The 22804-nt window shown below is 30.8% G+C and overlaps 1 protein-coding gene across 1 annotated transcript in view; it reads left to right on the forward strand.

Annotated features, from left to right (window-relative positions):
- Positions 1 to 22804, forward strand: part of LOC118183595 (alpha-mannosidase 2C1-like) — a 74122-nt gene that overhangs the window by 39256 nt on the left and 12062 nt on the right. Inside the window, exons 8-16 of the mRNA XM_035353191.2 lie at positions 232 to 391; positions 3514 to 3659; positions 9761 to 10158; positions 13676 to 13930; positions 14038 to 14264; positions 16653 to 16826; positions 16946 to 17056; positions 21062 to 21251; positions 21746 to 21909. Coding sequence (XP_035209082.1) covers positions 232 to 391; positions 3514 to 3659; positions 9761 to 10158; positions 13676 to 13930; positions 14038 to 14264; positions 16653 to 16826; positions 16946 to 17056; positions 21062 to 21251; positions 21746 to 21909 — 1825 coding nt within the window. The remainder of the gene's footprint in view (positions 1 to 231; positions 392 to 3513; positions 3660 to 9760; positions 10159 to 13675; positions 13931 to 14037; positions 14265 to 16652; positions 16827 to 16945; positions 17057 to 21061; positions 21252 to 21745; positions 21910 to 22804) is intronic.

A 22804-nucleotide genomic window follows, 5' to 3' on the forward strand; every position in this document is an offset into this window, starting at 1 on the left:
AATGTAGTTTTGAGTTCTTCCAAAGCAGACTGTTTGTTTTATCACATTATTTACATTCTATATCTCCATTATATGTGGTAAGTTTCTTTTTATAGCATTTTGGTTTGTTATTATATTCTTACATAATAATGCTCATTTAATATATAAACAACCTACCATGATTTTTCTCATTATTTTATTGGTTTATTGTAAACATTTTTGTATTTTAATGTTTTTTATATATCATCATAGGTTATGCGGAATTGAAAGGTTTCTGACTACCAAGTTGAGCTGGAGTCTTGTAAATACTTTCCCACATGACAATTTTCTGTGGGAAGGATTAGATGGATCAACTGTTCTTGCTCATTTTCCTCCTGCAAAGTCTTATACTTCTTCTGTGTGTGTAGAGGAAGTAAGTTTTATGAGTACATTATATTTATTGTAAAACTGAATTATTTGCAATGACTGATAGACATGCACATTGACTATTAGTAGCAATTCTTATTATTTAAAACTCTCAAACAAAATCCGCTAGTTATATGTAAATATGGTCTTGCTTACAAAATGATAAGATTTCTTTGTGATTATTTTCTGATTATCTTCCCAATCCTGAAAAGAATTCTTCAGGTAACACATTATATTCCTAGATAGGCAGCTCATAAATTCATGAAGAGTTATTTATTTGGAAACCCAAGTGTGCATGTACACATGCTGCTCATGAGTGTCGATTTCTTCTGATTAGTGTTTGATGGCTTTGAGCATTTTTTTCTTGTAAGGAATTGTCATGGGATTATAGGGTTTACTGGCTGATGAAAAAGAAAGCATTACATATCTCCAGAAATATGAAGATTCATCTAAGAGTAGAAAATACAAGATTTGCATTTCATGATGTTGTTTTTCATAAATGATCAAATTTGTGCAGTTATGATACTTTTTTAAAGAGAAAACATTGCTGTGTACATGGGAAATCAACAGTATGTGGAATGATAAAGTTGTGCAAGTCACTGATTTTTTTTAAAGCAGTGGGTGCAATGCTGAGTTTCTGGAATTCTGTAATGTTTTTTTAAAATTAAAACTGATTGTAGTGGGAAGAAAAGTAGAAGAATAAGGTAAATATTTTATTATAGATGTTTCTTGTATTTTTAATTTTGTAAATTGATTGCTTCTTTTATGTCTTATATTGACAAAAAATTAGTTTCCAATGACTGGCAACATTTCAGGAGGGTTGGTTGGATAATCAGAAAGTGCCATTTTTTTCTCCCTATATGCTGTTCAAGGTACTTTCAAATTGCATGTTATTAAATTTGTCAAGTCAAGTTAAATTTCACTTATTTATCTGAGTGTGCAAGAATTTTTAATGGTAACTATAAAATGATATGGGAGTTTTAGAGCACACTTTGTTTTAGCCAGTTTCATGGCAAAGGCACATTCATTAAAATGGTAACAAAAAGTAATGAAAATGCCAAAGCATTTTTGCTGATATTTATCTGTAATAATAGTTACCCTTCAGAAAATGCAATGTTATAAATTGTATGCAGAGCATGCTGATCAAAGTTGCAGTATAATATATTAAATGTAATTTAGCTTGAGGTAAATTAACAAAACACATGTTATTAATTTTTCTCTTCAGACATCGAAAAGTATAGATCTTATGGGAAATGAATATAACAAGAAAACAATTCTTGGTATATGAACAATATAAAGGAAGATAATGTTTAAGAGTATGTTTTTTGTCTCCTGTTTCACTGCTGCTAGAATTTGAAGACGTCTATCTTGTTTGATATCATGGAAATCCACCTAATGAAATTTATCATTTAATGTATAACTTCTTTAAATTTCATGGCAAATAGTGCTGTGTTTGCATGGTAATGGATATCTTTGCAACTATTAAGGAAATAGCTCTAACTTCTGTATGATCAAATAAAATGCATTGTGTGAAATACCTATATAATAAGCTTTTATTGAAATTAGTTCTTATTAGAACAAAACAGCTTGCTTGTTTCTTTCTGTTAAAAAAAGAAAAGGGGAGACATATATGTTCTTTTGTCAAAGATAGTTTATCATCTGTGGGCAAAATTTGTAAATTTGGGAGTTAATTATTCGGAATGCTGTAAAATTTTTACTTTGCACATCAAGATAAGCATATTTAACTCTGTTATCCTGAGAAAGAGAGTTGTATCACTTTTCCTCCATATGTATTACGCATTAATATATGTAATTACCTTATATTGGAATGAATGATAGAGTGTAATGCCAGAATATTTTCACATTAAAGAGAGACTATTTTAACCCCTTCGTGCCAACTGTCACGTATACGTGCCAGCAACGAACACACTTACCTACCGGCCGACACGCAGGCGTGCCAGAGGATTGTTCCGTTCTCTACCGACTGTCACGTGTTTGTGCCAGTACTTTGAAACGTTTTTCAAACTATAATTTCTGCCACAAGATGGCACTGTATATCCATATGGTTTCAGATACATGTAAATTAGACCTTCTACTCGAAATGAGAGAAGCATGACTCACATACATGTGTTTTTGATTACATAAACAAACGGGGAAATAAATGTTTCTGAATGGCGTGATTTATGACGTCTCTTTAAATCACACTTTATTTGCACATGGTAGTTGTTTACTGTAAGTAGAGAAGTTTTATTTGCTCTAAGGCGTTGGGTATTTCGGTTTGCAGTTCAGTTTTTAGAAAATAATTAGGTCTTGTTAGACGTGAATTCTTTGTTTTTACCATTGCAATGTCGAAGCGTCGAAAATGTTTAACAGAGCACGAAATAGCAGAAATGATGCAAAATATTTCAGATATTGATTCTGAAATTCTGATATTCTGATATTGATTCTGAAAGATTAACTGAAAGACATTTTCCAAAACTTTGTTCAGAAGAGACTGATAAGAAAATGAGACGACGATGCTTCGTTTGTTCACATTCCTGGAAAAATCCTCCAAAACGGCAAATGAGTTATTACGAGTGCAAGGAATGTAACGTAGGACTGTGTGTAGATCCCTGTTTTCAACTTTTTCATACGAAAAGAGAATTTTAAGTAATATATTTAGTTTTCAGATGTATAATGTTAAAATTCATAAAATGGTGAGTAATTAAAATAAAATGTGTAAAATATGCATTTAAACAAGAAATAAAGTAATTAAAGTATATATATATAAAATATTTATAAAGCATAAGCCGTTTAAATACTCTATAGAGCATTATTAAACAATGCGTTGATACTTCGGAAATTTCATGGATTTAGGCTTAGTAGGAAAAAAGCCCCCAGCCCTGGAGAGACGCTCGCGTAAGACACTGCCGGCCTCAGCGATAAGCGCGCGTTTTTGCTACCTGGCTCGAAGGGGTTAAAAGATTTCAAATTTTCTCAACTACTTGAGTGTGAGTTATGATAAAGAAGTAGTTATTAGTAGGAGAAATAATAAAGTCTTGTTTTCACTGTATTTCAAAAACTATTAATTATTTTGGATTAAAATATTAATAAAAGTCCTTTTTGTCTATTTTTTAAATTTGGTTTTAGGTTGTGAAAGCAGTTGAAAATCTTCAGGATAAAGGTCGTGTCTCCTGCAGCATGATGCTATATGGCCATGGAGATGGTGGGGGTGGTCCTACAGAAGAGATGCTAGAAAGAATACAGAGGCTTCATAATGTAGATGGGCTTCCAAAGTAAGTACTGAAAAGCAGTTATAAACTAATATTAAGAAGCTATAAAGAAACTGCAATTTTTAACTCTCACCAACCTATGTATGTACTAATGTTTTTGGTCCCCAAAATTTGATAGTTAGTTTTCAGTGAATAAGGTTATAAGGTATTTTCTTCCTCCTTCCAGCATGCCTTCGTGGTGTAACGTTTAGCACACTTGGCTCGAGTCTTGATGAGGTTATTGCTCATTTTTTGTGTCTCCTGCGTAAAAATAACCTAATAACTCTACAGTAGCATCCAAACTGAAAGGTGGTAGACAATAATTCATCACCACCATGATCTGGGGTTTGGGTTCCCCAATGCCAGTCATCCTTTAAAAGGGCAGTATGTAAGGTATTTTCTCCCTCTTTCCAGCATTCCTTCATGGTGTAAAGGTTAGCACACTTGGCACATATTCGAGAGTCCAGGTTTGAGTCCGGACAAGAGCATTGCTCTTGTTTCATGTCTCCTGCTTGAAAATAACCTAATGACTCTACAAGGGTCCCTGCAACACATATTTACTATTTTTACAATGATGTACTTTGTGTCTCTGTGCCATGATTTTTTTCATCCATGATAGCTCTTATAATAAAATTTTAAAAAATTCTGTTTTCTGTATTTAAGTTTTATATTTTTATAAAAAGTTTGTAGAGTTATTAGATTATTTTGAACTAATATTAAGAAAGCAAAAGACATAAAAAATGTACAGTGCTTTTATTGGGACTCAAAACCCTGGATCTCTTAAATATTCATTGAGTATGGTTACAGTTACACCATGAAGGCATACTGAAAATACCTTATGAGCTGATTAGATTTTGTTTAAAATTGGGCAACTGGAGGTAGTCCTTTGGTTGAAGTCCCTAACAATTGATACCTGGACAACTGATACTTTGGAACCTATAACAGTTTTTAATGAAAAAGTATATTAAAATAAGTCCAAAACGTGTCAGTTTTAATATTTAAGACTTAGATATCAATAGGAATAGCATATTATATTTTGGCTAAAACTGATAAAATAGAAGCTTGAAATTCTAAATAAATTTTCATGAAAAAATATGATATAGCTGAAACTTCTCAAATTTGGTGTTTATAACACATTTGTTACAAAAAAACATACTAAATTTTGACTATACAGTACCCACCACTTAATAAAATCATTTCCATTCCAAACATATTTTAATTCATTCAGCACTTGAGTTTAATAGACAGTGATTTGTGAATTGTGATATCAGGTGTAAAACTTAACCTAGTAAGATAGTAAATAATAATTAGTACCTAAAGTAATAATTAAAAATTAATGCTGAAATAAATTATTTACACAGTTCTAAAATTAATTTTTTAAATTTTTTATATTCACATATTTGATGAAATTAATAGTCAAAGATAATGGATAAACTAAAGTTAATGAAATTTAAGTCTTGCCTAATGACTTCACAGTTTAACTAGCACTCAAGTTGGCTCTGACTGAAGACTTATAATTAAATGTAATGCACATAAATATTTATGATACTAATTTCCATATTGATAAATTATATTTTAACACCATAAATATAATAGGAGTAACAGTTTCAAAAATTATGGTTTCACCATTATTATCTTTCATTTACAATTCCTTTATTTCACCATACTGGAAGGCCTCACAATACTTCTAAACAAACGTATTCATCAATAGGGCCGTCCTCTTAAGCTAACCAGTGTGTTCTCTGCACTGGTGGCACAAGGGTGCCTAGGCAGTTACTTGTAAAGGCCTCCGTTCCTTGCATAAGGTAACTGGCCTTTGAGAACTGCACTAATACATTCCACAATAAGAAAAAAAGTATAATAATAATATAAAAATATTTACACACACTCATGAAATAAGAGCCTCCAACATTATCTTACATGAAGAGGGTAAAAGGAACAACTTAAGAGGTAATTACAGGCCTCTGTTTACTCTGTTACTAGTACTTCCTCATCATATTCTATACTTGACACACAATCACCCATAAATTTTAACATGCATTTACCATAATTTCATATTACATTATCTGTACTAATTTCACTTATTTTTTACATCTACTTCATTTTAAAAATAGTTATAAAATTCGTATTCAAAATTTTCAACAAAAATTCAAAATATAATTATTTATCTTAATAGCCTTCCCTAAAAATAATTAAAATTCTAAGAATTCTTTACTTACTTTACTAAATTATTTGAATTCAAATTTCTAATATCATTAAATTATATTTTTTCATATTATAGTGTTACATTTTTAATGTCGAATTTATTAAAAAAAAATATCAGTTCCCAATGTAGATTTAATTATGTAGAAGCGAATATAATTTTCTGGCACCTACTTCAAGTGTAAATTTAATCCTATAACTGCGAAAGAACAACCTAATTTATTCCCATGAGAGCTGGATCAAGATATGCAGTTCGATGGCCTTGAAAACACTGGAATGATTTGAAACGTCAGCACTTGGAAAACATTTGTCATTTTACTATAAACAAACGCTGAATTAATTTTGAAAGGCTGGCACTAGATTTCACTTTTAAGCACTATGATTCGATTTACTTAATAAGATGGGAATGCACTTCCTGTTTTTTGGCTCAGATTGCAGAGGGACTAATTACCAAAGACTTTCCCTTAGGGGGTTTCAGTACAGTTTATATATTTTAATAAGTTTTAGTTTGTTTCTAAATTGAATATACTTTAGAATTACATGTATTGATTAAAAATGTTAATTTACACACTAAAGTAAAGTTTGATCATTTGTTTTTTCCACAAATCAGCAATTCATATTAACTTTTTAGAAAGATTGAGTAACAATTTTAGCTTTATACATATATATTAACCAAATCCCATTCATATTTATGATATTAGCACCAATTTCCTTTTGAGTATTTTTTTAAAAATATTTTATTGATTTTCCCCCTATTGTATTGTATAAATATTTCATCATTGAACTGTATCACTGTTTATTTTTTGCATTTTGTGATAATAGCAGTCTTTCTTTCTTTTTCTTAATGTGCATTTCCTTAATATTCTGTTTTAGTTTAATAATAAAAAAATAATTTATTGATTGTGTTTTTATTGTATTGCATTTTGAAGCTTTTAGATGCAGTATTAGTGAATTCTAGAGAAAACATGCAAATTATGTAAAACACACTGAAAGATTTTTGCCCCGAGCTTCACTTCTGAGGGAAAATGAAAGGGAATTTAGAAAGCCATTTAGTTATGAGTAGCATGAATGTCATAGGACAAGGAGCAGGGAAGGTTATTGGACAATGGCTATCCCCGAAACCTGATGGGTAAGGGGGCAGAATTACTGTAGCTTATATTTCGGTCAGTGAATTGTATGTTCAAGTGCTATTACTTAAAAAAAATTAAATAAATGAAATAAATAAATAAAAAAAAAAAAAAAAATTGATCAGAGCCATCATTTTGAGAAATTGCAACTCTGACCTGTTTTTTGGCCACCAGCTTCAATGTGTTAATGAAAATTATAGAAAACATAAGATGAAGGTTTTAATGCTTTGAATGCTCTATGTAGTCACTTGGATGAAATGCACAGAACGTTTATACAACTATATGAAATTATTCTAACTGTATAAAAGTATTTTTTGAGAGATGTTAAACTTGCGTACCTCTGTGACTTGAATGTCGGTTACACTATGATAATGTTAACCCTTCATGTGAAGTTTGATTTAGAAATAAAAAAATAATTTTGGGAATTAAAAAAAAGTCATTCGACACCAAATCGGGCAAATATGGATTATGGTTAAAAACTGGCAGATACTTTTTTCTCCCTAGAAGCTGCACCACAGCTCTAGCCATGTAAGTGTGTGCATTGTTGTGCAGAAAGAAGAAATCTCTCTTCTTTCATCATTCTGGATAAACCCGCTGAATCCTCTTGCATAACTGATACATAACACCTAAATGACATGTCCAGTTTTATCCTAGTTTTTCTTTTGCATCATTGCAAAGATGAATTTTGTTGTTTTCTTAACTGTCATCAATCACTTTTATTTGATCAGGCATGTTCCCTCTCCCCCCTTTTTTTTAAATCTGGGACACTTTTTGCATCTGTGGTCTGGGATCATTCTTTTCAAAGAAAAAAAAAAAAAAAAAAAAAAAAAGCAGAGAGATGTGCAGGCATTCAGTAAAACACATTTCTCTTTTGATTGTGTGCATGCTTGCATGTATGAATTGATACCCAAAAATGCACTTAGGCAGTAAGTACATTTTGAGATTTTATTTTTGGAAAGATGATTTAGAATTTCAGATCCACTTTTATTTGCATTTATTACTAAGTTTCATTTTGCTTTTCCAAAAATGCAGAAAAAATAAGTTTTTGGTTATCCAAATAAAATATATTGGTTAGACCAGAAACTTGACTATTCTAGAATTTTAGTGTTTGAAAAAAAAAAAATGGTCTGTGTTAAAAATTGTATAAAATACTTATTTTAGATTGAATGTTTATTATTTTAGATTTTTTTATTCTATTAATTTCAGTTTAATAATGAATCTTTTTTAAGATCCTAGATATATTATTAAAAATTTCGGCTCTACTCTTAATGCAGCCTGATTTCACCAAATGTGGCGATATGTGTGCTGCACTGGATTTTGGCGCGATTGCGTGTTGTATGGCAATCCTGTTGACGTTGAAAAATCTTTCTCTGGAGTGGTTTAATTGCTCGTTAGTTCGTGTGGTGCATGTTTTGAAATGGCTTTTGTTGCAATGATAGACATGGTGGAAAGATTTTAGTCGCGTATTTTAGCTTGTGTGGAAAGTAAATTTAGTATTAAAAGGTACAATGTTAGAGTTATCAACGAGTCTTGTTCACGGGTGTGTTTATGAGGATCGAAGTGTATTTTTGGAATTTCTGTGGGACTTTTAAAACAGAGTGCAAAATGCGGAGCTGCTATGAGAACTAGGATGAAGAAGGGCGTTTCTGATAGTTGTGTGGATTTGCAGTCAAATGGTTCAGCGGAGTTTAAGATTTGGATTGTGGTTTTGGTGTAGTAAGTTAACTTGTGTGTAGAAAGTTTTTATCGTTACTTTTGAAATTTTGAATCTCAGAAAGACATGTGATATAGCAAAATCGTGGCATTTTTGTTCAGAGACGTTGTGTGACTTGCGAAATTTTATTCAGGAATGTATTATGGTAAGTGCATTTTAATTTACTGTTTTTATTTTGTAGAATGTTATGTTCATTTTTTTTTTTTTTACTATGAATTTTTGTTGTTTTTTGAATTGTTTGTAATTTAGTTTAGTTTATTTGGTTGATTTGGGCACAGTGCCTAGATTGTGCAATTCATAGATGTTTTTTTAAGTTTAAACAGAATGCTGTGTACATGGTATTCTTTGAAATTTATTGTTGTTATGTTAATTTATTAAAGCGAGGTGTGCGTAGTTCGTAGATTCGTTCATTGCCTAGATTGTGCAATTCGTAGATTTTTTTAAAGTTAAAATATATCATTGTGTACATGGATTCCTGTCAAATATTTTTGGTTAGAAACTACATTTTTGCTATCTAAATTTTTTGTTTTTGTTTTGGATTTTTAGCTTAAATTGTGTGTTCAAAATGTGGTTTTTGGAGACATTTTAGGCTTAAAGTTCGAAATGTAGACAAAAAATTTAGATAGTAACATAGCAGCGTTTTGGCGAAAAATTTGGCGACCTGAGGGCGCATATAAGAGTAGTTCCAAAATTTCATATTGATCCAGCCTTTTATATATTTTTTTTCTTTTTCTTTTCGTAATCATACATTTGCTTTTAACAGCTTGTAAATTATGTAAATTTTTTTGTATTTTATTGTTTTATTCGTATATGATGCTATGACATATTTTGTTTTAGTAATTCATTTTTAAAATCTTATTTATTCTTAATTTACAGAAAATCATTTTATTAGTCCATCCTTTTTGTATATTGTTATTTTACTGCAATTGTGCAATTATGTATTTATGAAATATATGTTTTTACTATTGGTATGTAATTTTTACAGTACAATGTATTTCTAAAAATTGTGTAACTTTTAGAATGTATTTAAAATCAGCAGTTCTTTTTACTTGCACTCTAATATATTAAATTAATTTTTGCAGAGTCCAACATGGATCTCCAGATAATTTTTTTAGTGTTATTGAAGAAAAACACATAAATAATTTATGTAAATGGTCTGGTGAACTGTATTTAGAACTGCATAATGCCACTTACACCACTCAGGCAAAAATGAAATTTTTAAACCGACAGTGTGAAATACTTTTGAGGGATACAGAATTGTTGCATAGTGTCTTATTAGCTGCTTGTAGAGATGAAGATAAGAAAGCATATCCAGAATTAGAGCTTGAGAGATTGTGGAAAATAATGCTTTTAAACCAGTTTCATGATGTCTTGCCAGGTTCTTCCATTGAAGATGTGCATAAAGAGGCTACTTTCTATTATAAGGAAGTATTAAAAGGAGCAGCTGGTTTAATGGATACTGCTGTTCGTTGTTTGTTTGGTAAGAAAGTTTTTAAAGTTAAAAATAGGATATAGTAAGAGAATTATTTATCCATATTATTTAAAACAATAACAGTATAATAAATATGTAATTAATGACAACATTGTGATATAATGTTGTTTTCTACTCTGAGTGACCAAAAATTGCTTTTCAAATAAATAGTTTTCTAATTCTCATGCATTTGAAGTAAGTGAATAAACTGATTTTTATAATCATAAAAGCCAAATCACAGATGCTTAAGAATTCACATTTAACCTCTACTTGAATGAATGCAGGATCAATCCTAAGTAAAACTGTGTTATATAGTATTATACTAAGTTAGAAAGGATGAATAAAAAGAATAAGGTGCATTTTTTGTTTTGTTATACTTCCAATATGGTATAGAAGAACAACTATCTAGTGTTCCACTTGAAAGGGCGCCCAGAAATTGTCACATCATTGCACAAATATTTCGCAAAATGTGATCAAATTTGGGTAGAAGACAATCTATTACAGGTACAGGTACAGGTAGAAGTAGGCAGGGCACCAGAAATTCTCCATTGGTCATATAGGTATAGTCTTACCACACTAACTGCGCATTTACATCTCAATTTTGAGGAAGAACGCTCTAGAGGGCATTCCAAAAAGTTGACATGGCAGCACTGTACTGCATAAACAGTGAGGAAGAATTAAGATACAGTAACACGCCAAACAAATATTAATTTAAAAGTCAAACAACAAAAATCAGCATTATATTTTAAAATTTTCACAGTGTTATATTTTTAAATTTAAAAATTTTAAATTTAAACAACAAAATCAGCAAAAACAACAAAAATCAGCGTAACAACGCTTTTGTTGTCAAACAACAAAAATCAGTGTTATATTTTAAAATTTTCACAGTGTTATATTTTTAAATCTAAAAATTAAAAATTTATAATTTAAATTTTAAATTTAAAAATATAATGCTGATTTTTGTTGTTTGACTTCTAAATTAATAATAGTGAGGAAGAATGTTAACAGAGAAGTTCTGTGAGTCATTATTTTTGGCATTCATGTTCCAGTGAAGAAGAATTATTTTTTCCTGAGAGAATCATTTCGAAAGGATTATAGCCACTGAATTTGATTTTGCCTGTCTTTTTCCTCTGGACTGATCTGTAGTGTCTTTTTCCTATAGGTAAGAAAGACAAGGACCAAATGATGCACTTTCACCCCACACACCTCATAGCTGAATATGTACTATGAAATGAAGGCATAACACTTGAGGTTCTGGAATTCACATTCACGAACTTAGAATGCTATGTTTAGAAATTAGGGAAGGTCATTTCAAGTCTTTTGTATGATTTACTTTCATTTCTCACACACGCAGTTTCTTATATTCAAATTTTGTTTCTCCTTTTATCCCTTTTACACAAGAATTTCTGGGGGCCCTTTCAAATAGAACTGAAATGAAAGGCAGAAAATAACAAAAGATTGAAATCAAAATTTAAATTCTACATCTAATCAAAATGTAATTTTCGCTCAGATTCTGAGCTTTGGCAACTGAGCCATCCATTTCATGAACTGAAATTAGAATAGCATCCAACTTCAGTCTTAATTATATTTCATTAATCCTCCCATTGTTTACTTTAGTAATTATTTTGTATATGACAAAACAAAAAAGTTGAAGGCAATAAGTTGCATCTGTTGCAAAATATTTTCTGTAAAGCAAGATAAAAAATGGTAGATAACTACATATTTTGAAAAGCACTACTGTCCCGTAAAATTGCTATTGCAGAAAAGAAAGCAAACAATAGAATCTTATTTGTTGTACATATACAGCATAACAAGAGGAAGACTTGATTAGATTTGCTGTGGTTTGAGGTATACAATGTGCTGAATTCAGTACACAGGGCTGAATTTGTAGCAGCAACAATGGCTCTAATATGGTGGGGCATCAGTTTGAACTGAGATTGGATGACAGATATAGGTACTTCATTTCATGTGGCTTTAACTCTGTTATAGAATTATGCACTCATAATAGTTAACAAGTGGAGCATGCCAGTTTCTTGCAACCCATGATCAGATGTTCTCACTGACTGAGAGATCTAGAGAATGAACTGGCCAGAGTAATTGTCACATACCCTCTGTATTGAGGAAGGTCAGGATATCGCAGGCAGCATTTGGTCATGCATTGTCTTGTTGAAAGATGCTGGCCTTGCAGATAGGACACAGCTATGGGTTTTAATATGTCAAAAATGTAAAAGTGGCTATCTGCATTACTATCTATATGAACAAGAGATGAGCATGATTTATATCCAACAGTACTATCTGCCAGGTGCTGAACCCATATTATGATAACAAATGCAAGTTGACTAGATTTGTTTTCCTTGTTGCCTACATACATGGATTCTTCCATCAAGATTTTGTACTCAGAACCAGAATTCCTCTGAAAGGGTAATGCATTGTATCAAGTGTCATCGTTCATTGCACCACTGTAAATGTACCACTCTCTGTTGCAGCATTAAGAGAAGCCACAACAGTGGTAATCATTCTGATAGACCACAGTGCTGCAGATTTTGTTGCACTATCTGGCAGACACTTGTAATTCTACATACGAGGCAGGTTTCTAACTTTGGACGGTGTCATGTGGCTGTACAATTGCATAAGGCTGAGAGGAAATCATGTCTGCCGTCTTGGGCATTAGTGACCTGTGGCTGCTGAGATCTACACGGTGTTTAATTTGACTCTTCTGAATCCACCGTTTCCATACTCATTTGGCAATCATTGGATCCCAACCAATACACACAGCAATGTTGGGAAATGATAAAACACAGTCCTTGTAGGCCACAATTTTGCTTTGGTCAAATTCCGACATGTACTTGTAGGAGTATTTCCTTCTTACACAAGGCACAACATGACCTTTACAGAACTTGGCAATGTTTTTATGCAATTTCTGAATGAGAAACTCGCTGCACGATCTTCCCATTAATGCAAAATGTAGATGTTATTATTGATATGTGCTTTTTGCACATGAACTGGAATTCTAATCATTTGCATATCCTAGCATATAGAACCTTTCAGGCAAATTTGACATTTGCTGCATGCCGTAGCAGTGGCCAGCAGTGTAGAGGAAGAATGTTTTCTTTTTTTGAATTTTTAGCAATAGCTGGGAAATACTCCATTCGTTATTAGTCAGTTTTCAAAATTACGAAAATTTGAAGGTAAGAAAGAGAAATGGTTAGATGTTTAGTTAATTATGTTTTTATTGATTATGATAATGGAAGGTCAAAATAAAGAAGTATTTCTCACTGAAAGTTATAACATATTCATTGGTGGCAACATAGCATTTGTAACCAAACAACAGATCAGATGTAGGAAAATAGAATTGATGCATGTGACATTTTTGAACTAATACATGATCTTTTCTAGATATTCTAGATTATACTAAACATTTTACTTAATATTATTACTAAAAATGCTCTTATTTATTCAAAAAAAATTATAGCAATAATGCTTAAAACGTTTTATATAGATATATTTCAATTTTTATTCTAATTAGGTGTACCAGAAGGCAGAGGAGAAGAAGAAGAACTTGTCTTAGTCAATGTTTTATCTTGGCAAAGAACTGAGCTTATTCGTGTGCCTTGGTATAAAGATGAAATATCAAGGCGTATGTGGATTGAAGGTGTAGGAAAAGCTATGCAAAATATGAGTAATGAATCCGGTGGTGGAACTCTTGTACCTGTTGTTGTAGTACCCATGGGGTATCAACTTCTTCGGGGATTATCTGCTGTCAAAGCATCTGTTCTTTTAGGTGTATTTTAAATTTTAACCCTTTTGAATTAGTATTTGAAAAAATATTTGATGTTTATAACTTTTTACTTTAAAAGTACTCTAATATGATTTAATTCATTTTATTAGAACAAAAAAAAGATGGAACCTTCTTTTTAAAGAATCAGTTTTTAGAAGCTACTGTAAATCAAGAAGGATGTCTGTCTTCACTTATCTTATTAGAGTGCCATAAAGAAGCAATTGCCGCTGGATGTTTGGGAAACAGGTTTTTAATTTTTGATGATGTGCCACTCTATTGGGATGCTTGGGATGTAATGGATTATCATTTGGAAACTGGAAGAAGTGCAATTAAAGAGGTTAAATATTGCTTTTTGACATTAATTTGAGGTTGCACATTAATAAGAAAGTAGTAACAATATATTTATATATAGTAACAATATATTTATAAGTAATAAAAAATTATTTGTAATTTTAAGTGAAATATAATGAGAAAATGATTAAAAATATAATCACCATGGATGGTGGAAAAGTATGAAGATACTTTTTTAAAGCTTTTAAACAAGAATGAAATGTTTTAACCCATTAAATAAATCAAAGTATTTTAAATTGCTCATAAAATTAAAATGGAAGAACGGACAGGATTGCATTTTATCAACATTTTGACTGAGAAGTTTTCTAATAATAATTTTTGTCATAATCAAACAGTTATATATATGTGCTTATGAGTCAGGATTTATTTATTTTATCTTAATGAAGATACTTAAAAAATATGTACATATATTTTAGATTGATATAATAATTTCAGTACATTCATTTCTGAATGATTTCAGTAAATTCATTTCTGAGTTAGCTTTCTTACGTAACTGAGTAAAGCATAGGAGTAAAGGACAGCCCCACTGCTGCAGATTTATAACCCTAGAAACTTAGCTTTTTTTTTTTTTTTAAAGAAAGTTTATTTGAAGTAGCTCAATGTTTGATAAATTCAGCCTACTCAATAATGATAGCCATTGCTTATTAGCATAATAAGATTTGGTATTTAGAAAATTTTATGAAGTTATTTTATTGCAATTATCAATATATTAAGTAAATCAATAGTGAACAAAAATACATTTCATTATGTGTGTGGTATTAAATGCAAACTTTTAATTCAGCTTTTTAGCTGTCAGAAATGAACTATTTTATATTATCATATACAGCAGCTTAGATTTACATAGCAGCTGAGATTAACTTAGAAGTATGCTTTCCAAAATATTTCACAGGGAAAAAAAATTTGCTCTCCCAAATATTTTATTAGTAATTTGTGCATATCATACATACAAGGTTGTTCAATAAGTTCGCGGAGCGCCATCTATTCGTCAATATTAGACCTAAAACGTCGACACCATTTTCATATTTGTTCTTTCTTAGGAACACGTCAAAAGTTTCATTTAGATCTGTTAATTTATTCATTGTTTAACCGCCCTTTATATCTAACATGTTGTGGCTTTTTTCAGGTATGGATAAAATTGAGCAACGTGCAGTTATCAAATTCTTTGTAAAGAAAGGTTTAAAGGCAATGGAAATTCATATCGAAGTAGTGAATGTGTTGAGTGAATCTGCTTCTTCAAAAACAATGATTTGCAAGTGGGCTAGTTTATTCAAAAGTGGAGTTTATTCAAAGCCTTGAAGACGATCCACGAGAGGGACGTCCAAAAACTGCATCAACACCGGAAATCATCGGAAAAATACAAGATATGGTGTTGGAAGACCATTGATTGACTGAAAGAGATTTAACAGAGGCTTTAGGCATTTCATTGGGCACAGTGAGCAATATTTTGAGTGTTAATTTGGGTTTCAAAAACTCTGTGCAAAATGGGTGCCGCATTCTCTAACGATGGAGCAAAAACATATTCGGATGCGACTTTGCCAGTAACATTTGGAGTATTTTAAGATGAATAAAAGCGACTTTATCCGTCGATTTATCACAATGGATGAGACTTTGGTCTACCATCATGATCCTGAATCAAAACAGGAGGCTAAGGAGTGGTGTGAACCCGGCTCTTCGGCGCCGAAGCGAGTCATCAGTTTTTTGGGATGCGAAAGGAATTTTGTTTATAGATTACCTTCAAACTGGCAAATTCGGATTATTATTGTAACCTTTTGAATCAATAAGACGAAAAATTCGTGAAAGAAGAGCCGGATTACAGAAGAAAATCATTTTCCACCAAAATAACGCACCTGCACACACAGCTCAAAAAACCATTGCTAAAATAACTGAATTGAAGTACGAATTGTTGCAACATCCAGCGTATTCGCCAGATTTAGCTCCCTCCGACTTCTGGCTCTTCCCACACCTCAAACGATATCTCCGTGGAAAACGATTTTCTTCAAACGAAGAGGTAATAGCTGCCGTGTAGGGATATTTTGCAGAGCTGCCGAAAAACCACTACAGTCAAGGGATCCATAAATTAGAAGACCATTGGAATAAGTGTATTGAAGTTGAGGGAAACTACGTTGAAAAATAAAGTCATTTTTACAAATAAAAATTGGTTTCTTCATTTCCGTTCCGCAAACTTATTGAACAACCTGGTATAACGGCCTCTTATTTTCTTTGATATTTAGTACAAACTTCAAACTTACACCATGTAATGCTTTAATTTTTTTTTTGTCTTCACTTTTTTTCAATTATTTTGTGGAATTTACTTCACATGTATTTTTAATGCAATAGGCTGTTGTTTTTGTATGCATGTATTATTTATTTTTAGATTGTTGAACCCTTAAAAATTACTGAACAAGGCCCCTTGAGAGCATCTCTAACGTTCAGAGTCAAGATTGGGGCCAATAGTGAAATGAAACAAAAGATTTCAATCGATGCAGTTCATCCATATTTGTTATTTGAAAGCACAATTTGTTGGGAAGAAAGCCATAAATTCCTAAAGGTAATTTTTTGCTTAAGAAAATTTATGTATATATAGTATATGTGTGTGTTTCCTGTAGTCAAGTGTCTATTATTTTACTTTGTATTATTAATGATTATATTTCTTGATTTAAATTATAGGTAGAATTTCCAGTAAATGTCTTAGCTCAGCAAGCTACATATGAAATTCAGTTTGGCAATATACAGAGACCTACTCATTGTAATACATCGTGGGATTGGGCAAAATATGAAGTAATGATACTGGATTTTACCTCTCTTTTATAAAATAAGTTTCCCCCCCCCATCAAAATGAATGTCATTTTTGTTGTGACTCATCTCCTTTGTCTGACAGTAACATCAGAACAAGCCCACGAAATTCATTGTGTCAAGGAGTGCAAGACTGTGACTGTCTTTTGGCAAGAGCCTATGGGTGACAGCACAACTTTGCTCAATTTCACCCCCAGTTTTGATAGAGCACTTCGGGGTGGATGGGTCTGAGGGTCTCCCACCCCTCTTTCCCTAACCTCTCGAGAGGCCTTTTGGTTCACTGTATATTTAGAGTGAACCCTTGCCGTACAGACACTATACATTTACAAACATCCATACCATCTCCAGGATCCGGAATGGTAGTTAGCATCTCTAACCACTATCCCATTTTAGTGACTCAAATTAATAAATCACTTATAACTGTATTTTTTAAATTTCTGTTTATGAATCTACTTGCAATTTTTTTGAATATTAAATGCTTTCTATTTCAATTTTTATTTTCTAAACTTTCATTATGCAAATTTTCAGATTTCAAAGTACAGTTGTCTATTACAATAATATGGTTCAATTTACATGAGAAGGCTTTATTTCTTATACAGTAAAAAACTGACTAATCTGCATTCAGCTAACCAGAAAGCTCAAGTAACTGGAATATTTTTAAATTTCAGAGAAAAAAAAAAAAAAAAAAAATTTCTCCTGAAACATAATGCAGTTATAGAGTTTGTAATATTATTAATGCATACACATTGTTGCCAAACAGTGTGCTAGTAATAGATTAGCATGATGTTACAACACAGTCATAAGAAGTTCATTTTCATTTAATGTAAACTTGATTAATTCTGAATAAGCTGGTTTAATTTTTGCAAAGAAGGATGTAAATTTTATTTTTTGCCAGCATCTAAAAAAATTATTAATATTTAAAAGTGTATGAAGTATTTTCAATGTAACAGGATCCAGGCATCAAGAAAAACCATGATACACAATTTTATAAATGCATGAACAATGACAATGTAACATGGGAAATTATGATAAAAAATTTAAGTTTTCCATGTGGGGTAAACATAATTTGTATCTCTTTATTACCTAACTAAATAAAGAAGGATCTGCTATTTTAAACTTCTGCTGGAATAATCGGTAATGCCTCCACCAACTCTCATGTTTGTTGATATTTCATAATCAGATCAGATGTTTTACTTTTTTTGTTTAAGGCATATAAAATATTTTGGCTTTTATGACTGCAATTTCTTTAGTCATATGTAGTTTTAAATGTAGGCTATATTCTAGTTAGTAACAAATAAAATGATTGTTTTTATAATTTTAAAATGGAAATTTTCTAATTGATTTGTTTCCTTCTAACATGAATTCCATTTTCTATACACTTAACTATCCGGAATTCAGTATTACCCAAGTTTTCTGGATAGTTGACTTTTATTTTGTTTTCTTTTGCATTTTTGTTATGCTTTGAAATATATTACCTTTGATTAACTGATGCAAGTTATCTTGCATTATACAAAAGTAGTGTTCTTGTAAAAATTTTTCATAATCTGAAATAGTATAAAGTAAATAATACTAATGTACATGGCTAATGAAAATAATAAATAACATTAAAATGACAAAAATTTTTGAGGTTTTCAGAGCCCAAAAGATGCTTACCAAATCTTACCAATTAACACAATATTTGATTATATATATTATATCTTATATGTATATATATTATGTCTTATATGTATATATATTGCACTATACATACTTTTATGTATGGATATCACCCTTTTATAACCTGATGTTAAGTGTGACATGTATGTGTGATGTGTTTATAATATGTTGTGAAATTATAGTTTTTTAAATTTAATTTGCCTTGAGCAAATTAATTAATTTAATTAGAAAGTTATTTCAATAATATTCAATTTATTTTCAAAAATGCTTTTCACTATACTTACTTTTTGCCTATCTGCAGCTGAACGGCAAAATCACTGTATACTGATAGTTTGACTTGGGTTTGATAAGCAACTGGGCTAAATACATGAGCATTTTCATTTTTTTCACAATATGTAATGTGGATAAGAACCAGTTTCTCTGAGAAAGTCCTTTATAAAGGTATCTCTTCCCTTAAGCTTATAACCCTCACATGGTTTGCCATAATCCAGTAAACCAAACCAATACTATATGCTTTTTATTTTTGAACCCTGGAATTTCTTCCTTTTCTGCCTGGCTAAAATTATGAGATTCTTTTTGCTGTTTTCTTTAGGTGCCTAATCCCTTACAGATATTTATGAAAACATAATAAGCAATAATATTAAGTGAAAGAAAAATTTCAAATTTATATTTATTTTATGTATGAAATCTGAATTTTGGTACTAGAAAGAAATTTCTCTTGGTTACACATTGTGATTCAAATGTATTGGAAGCTAAAAGTTAAATTTTTCAACTTGAACTTTATTTCATATAGTTCTAATATGTTGTATTAACCACTAAATAACTTACTTAATTTGAAAATAAACAGATTTTATAAAAGCTTTTTTAAATTCCTGAGAAAACTTTCAAAGTGGCACAAATGTGAGAATAAATAACAACAACTTTTCTTTCTTTTGTTTATCAAATTTTTCTTCCACATATGCGTCCACATTCCACATTCCGTGCCCCCAACACATATTCCATATTCCCTCCCAAAAAACATATATTTGTATATAACCAGCCATAAACTTCCTTATTTCTTCTACAGTTTTACTCTTGATGACATTTCAGTTCTGATAAAATTTGTAGCTTTGGAGAAAAATTATTTGAAACAATCTTCGTGATAGATTGTAAATGCTCATCAGTCAATTGGGTTTTTTTATGAGACTTATCTGAGCTGGAAAAAAACATTGTTCGCTTATAAGTGTACTCCCCAACAGAGCAATTATTGTAAAAATTTGTAACACTGTTATTTATGTATAATTATTTAGCTTGTCAATGGTTTTATTTATTTATTTTTTTGGTTTTATTTATTAAATCAAAATTTTTTTAATACAACTCCTCAGCATAACTACCTCACCTTGTTATGTTAAAATAAGTTCTGCTTACCAACTTTTAGTTATTTAAAAGCAATGCAGCAAACTCAATGATTAAGAGCTTGTTCATGTATGAAGTTTGCTGTTTTAGGTATTGTTTTAATAACTTTCCATCTTCAGACTTTTAGCTCTGTATTTACAACAAATACACAACCAAAATATATCTGCAGTTCACATAGAATTGCTTCGGGGGACCGCACGTCTGCCAGTTTGAGACCTCTGGTATAGTTCACCAACTTCCAAAAATCATTTGGGTTTGCCACAATTGATTGATTGAAGTTGAATTTATCATATGCTGTATTTGATAGCTTTGAAATAAGTTTGCTGGATTACTTAGAGTCACACATTTTTCTATCATGCAGCTCTTTGAAGGAATTAATGCAGATCTGACTTTGCACTTTTTCAAAATTACTTTTGTCTTCCTTTCCCCTGCAATTATTTTGTAAAGCAAACTGTGTTTGTCTTTCTTCATAAAATGGAAAATTCTTTTTAGGTTTTTCATTTGATTGTGAAAGTAATACTAATGTAAGTCTTTGTAGGAAAAACTTTGAAGCAAACTTTCAAAAACATGGGAAACCTCTATAATAAAGCAAAATGTTATTCTTTCCCCCTCTTTCTTAATAAGATGTGAAACAAATAATAAAAAACAATATTTTTAATAAGTTAAACATATTATTTCTTTAAATGAAATCGATGTAATATACTTCTTTTTCTGTAATTTATTGTTATAAGCTATATTGCATATTATTCTTTTAATCTCTAGTTGGTATCCAAAATAAACAAACTTCTTAAAAAATTTCAGAACTTCTATAATTTGATAATTAAAACTAAGCAAAATGCAAGAATTATCAAGATTCTTGTATTTTTTTCAAATGTGTTGTTAATTAAATTAATTATTTTATGCTTATAATTAAAAAAATTAATGCCTATTGTTATTTAGGTATGTGGCCACAAGTGGGCTGATATATCAGAATATGACTGGGGTGTTGCTCTTCTTAATAAAAGCAAATATGGTCATTCTGTGCGAGGCAATAGAATATATCTGTCATTACTTCGTTCACCAAAATGTCCTGATCCTAAAACTGATATGGGCAAGCATATCATAACATATGCTATAATGCCTCACTGTAGTAAGTTTTATGCTTGTCATTTAAATAAGCTGTTCAATTTTATTTTATGTTTTAATGAATAGATGCCATTTATGTATTTATTAGCTTGTGTATGCAGTATCAAACAAACATCAATATTAATTCAGAAGTCAAACAACAAAAATCAGCATTATATTTTCAAATTTTCACAGGACTAGTTTCGATGGTTTTACTGAACCAACATCCTCATCTACAAAAGCACAAATGAATGTATTCATTCATTTGCGCTTTTGCAGCTGAGGATGGTGGTTTGGTAAAATCATCGATACTAGTCCTGTGAAAATTTGAAAATATAACGCTGATTTTTGTTGTTTGAATTCTGAATTAGTATTTGTTCGGCGTCTTATTGTGTCTTATTTGTCATAATTTTTGTTAATATGAAGAATGAAAGTTATTTAAATGTGTAGACTTTGTTGAATGCTTTAGACTTAAATTTTTAAATCAAATGAATATATCTTTATGTATATATATTGCAGAAACATTTCAACAAGCTGGTGTTATACAACAAGCATATCAATTGAACTATCCTCTTCACATTTTCCCAACAAGTCATCTGGCAAAACCAGGAGCTAGTCACTATGTAACAAATGCACATCGTGTGTTGCCTTTGGAGATGCACGAGTCTTTAAGCTGGTTTCAGGTAAATTTATTGTACTATGTAAAATATTTGGAGTATTACATCCCAGTATTTAAAATATTGGAATATTACATGATTTGGGGATTAAGTTTAATGAATTTATTGTGACAAAGCATTCATTAGAGGTGTCTGATTTAGGAGGGATGTCTTTGTGGAAAATTTTCTAAGAGCAACTAGGCTTTTATTTTCTAGTGATTGAGGATAGGAAATACACGAACATAACAAAGAATACATTCCTTAACAGAAATACATTTATTATTTAATACTTAAGATTTATTAGATTCGTAAATTTCATATTTTTATCCTTGCTATGATTCCTTAATGTAATATTAGTGGGTATTTCTGCTATAAACAAATATTTAACGTTAGTTTGTTCCTTATCAAATAACTGTCATATATAATGAAAGTGTGTCTCAGTATGTTTAGTTTTGTAATAATGAAATGGACTTTTTATTAAATGCTCTGGACCTTGATTATCATTCCTTCCGACTTTTCCACAAAAAACTAAGCTTTCTGAGTGCAAGTGCGTTGTTTCTTTGAAAGCATATGTTAACATGTATTAGGCTTCCATGGTTGATAGTGCTGCAGTCCTTTTCTCCTGTGACTTTCAAGAAATCACTAACCTGCTAATATTAAAAATAAAATACTTCCTGTCAGAATATTTTTGGTTCAATCTGCATATACATAACATTTCAGTGTTTAGTTCTTTTCTTTGCTGTTTGTGTTTAGTGTGGATTTAAGATACCGTAGGATATGTTTTGCTTGATCCCAACAAAAATGTATTGGACTGCAGTTAAATTGATCATGTTGACTTCTAGAATTTGCTGTGTCGGATCATGTAGGTACTACTAAATAAATTAATGATTTGATTAAGAAGTGATCCTTGTTTTTGTCCACA

This window comes from Stegodyphus dumicola, chromosome 5 (assembly GCF_044657685.1).
Source record: "Stegodyphus dumicola isolate Sdum_Otavi_A_Nest chromosome 5, ASM4465768v1".
Lineage (NCBI taxonomy): Eukaryota > Metazoa > Arthropoda > Arachnida > Araneae > Eresidae > Stegodyphus > Stegodyphus dumicola.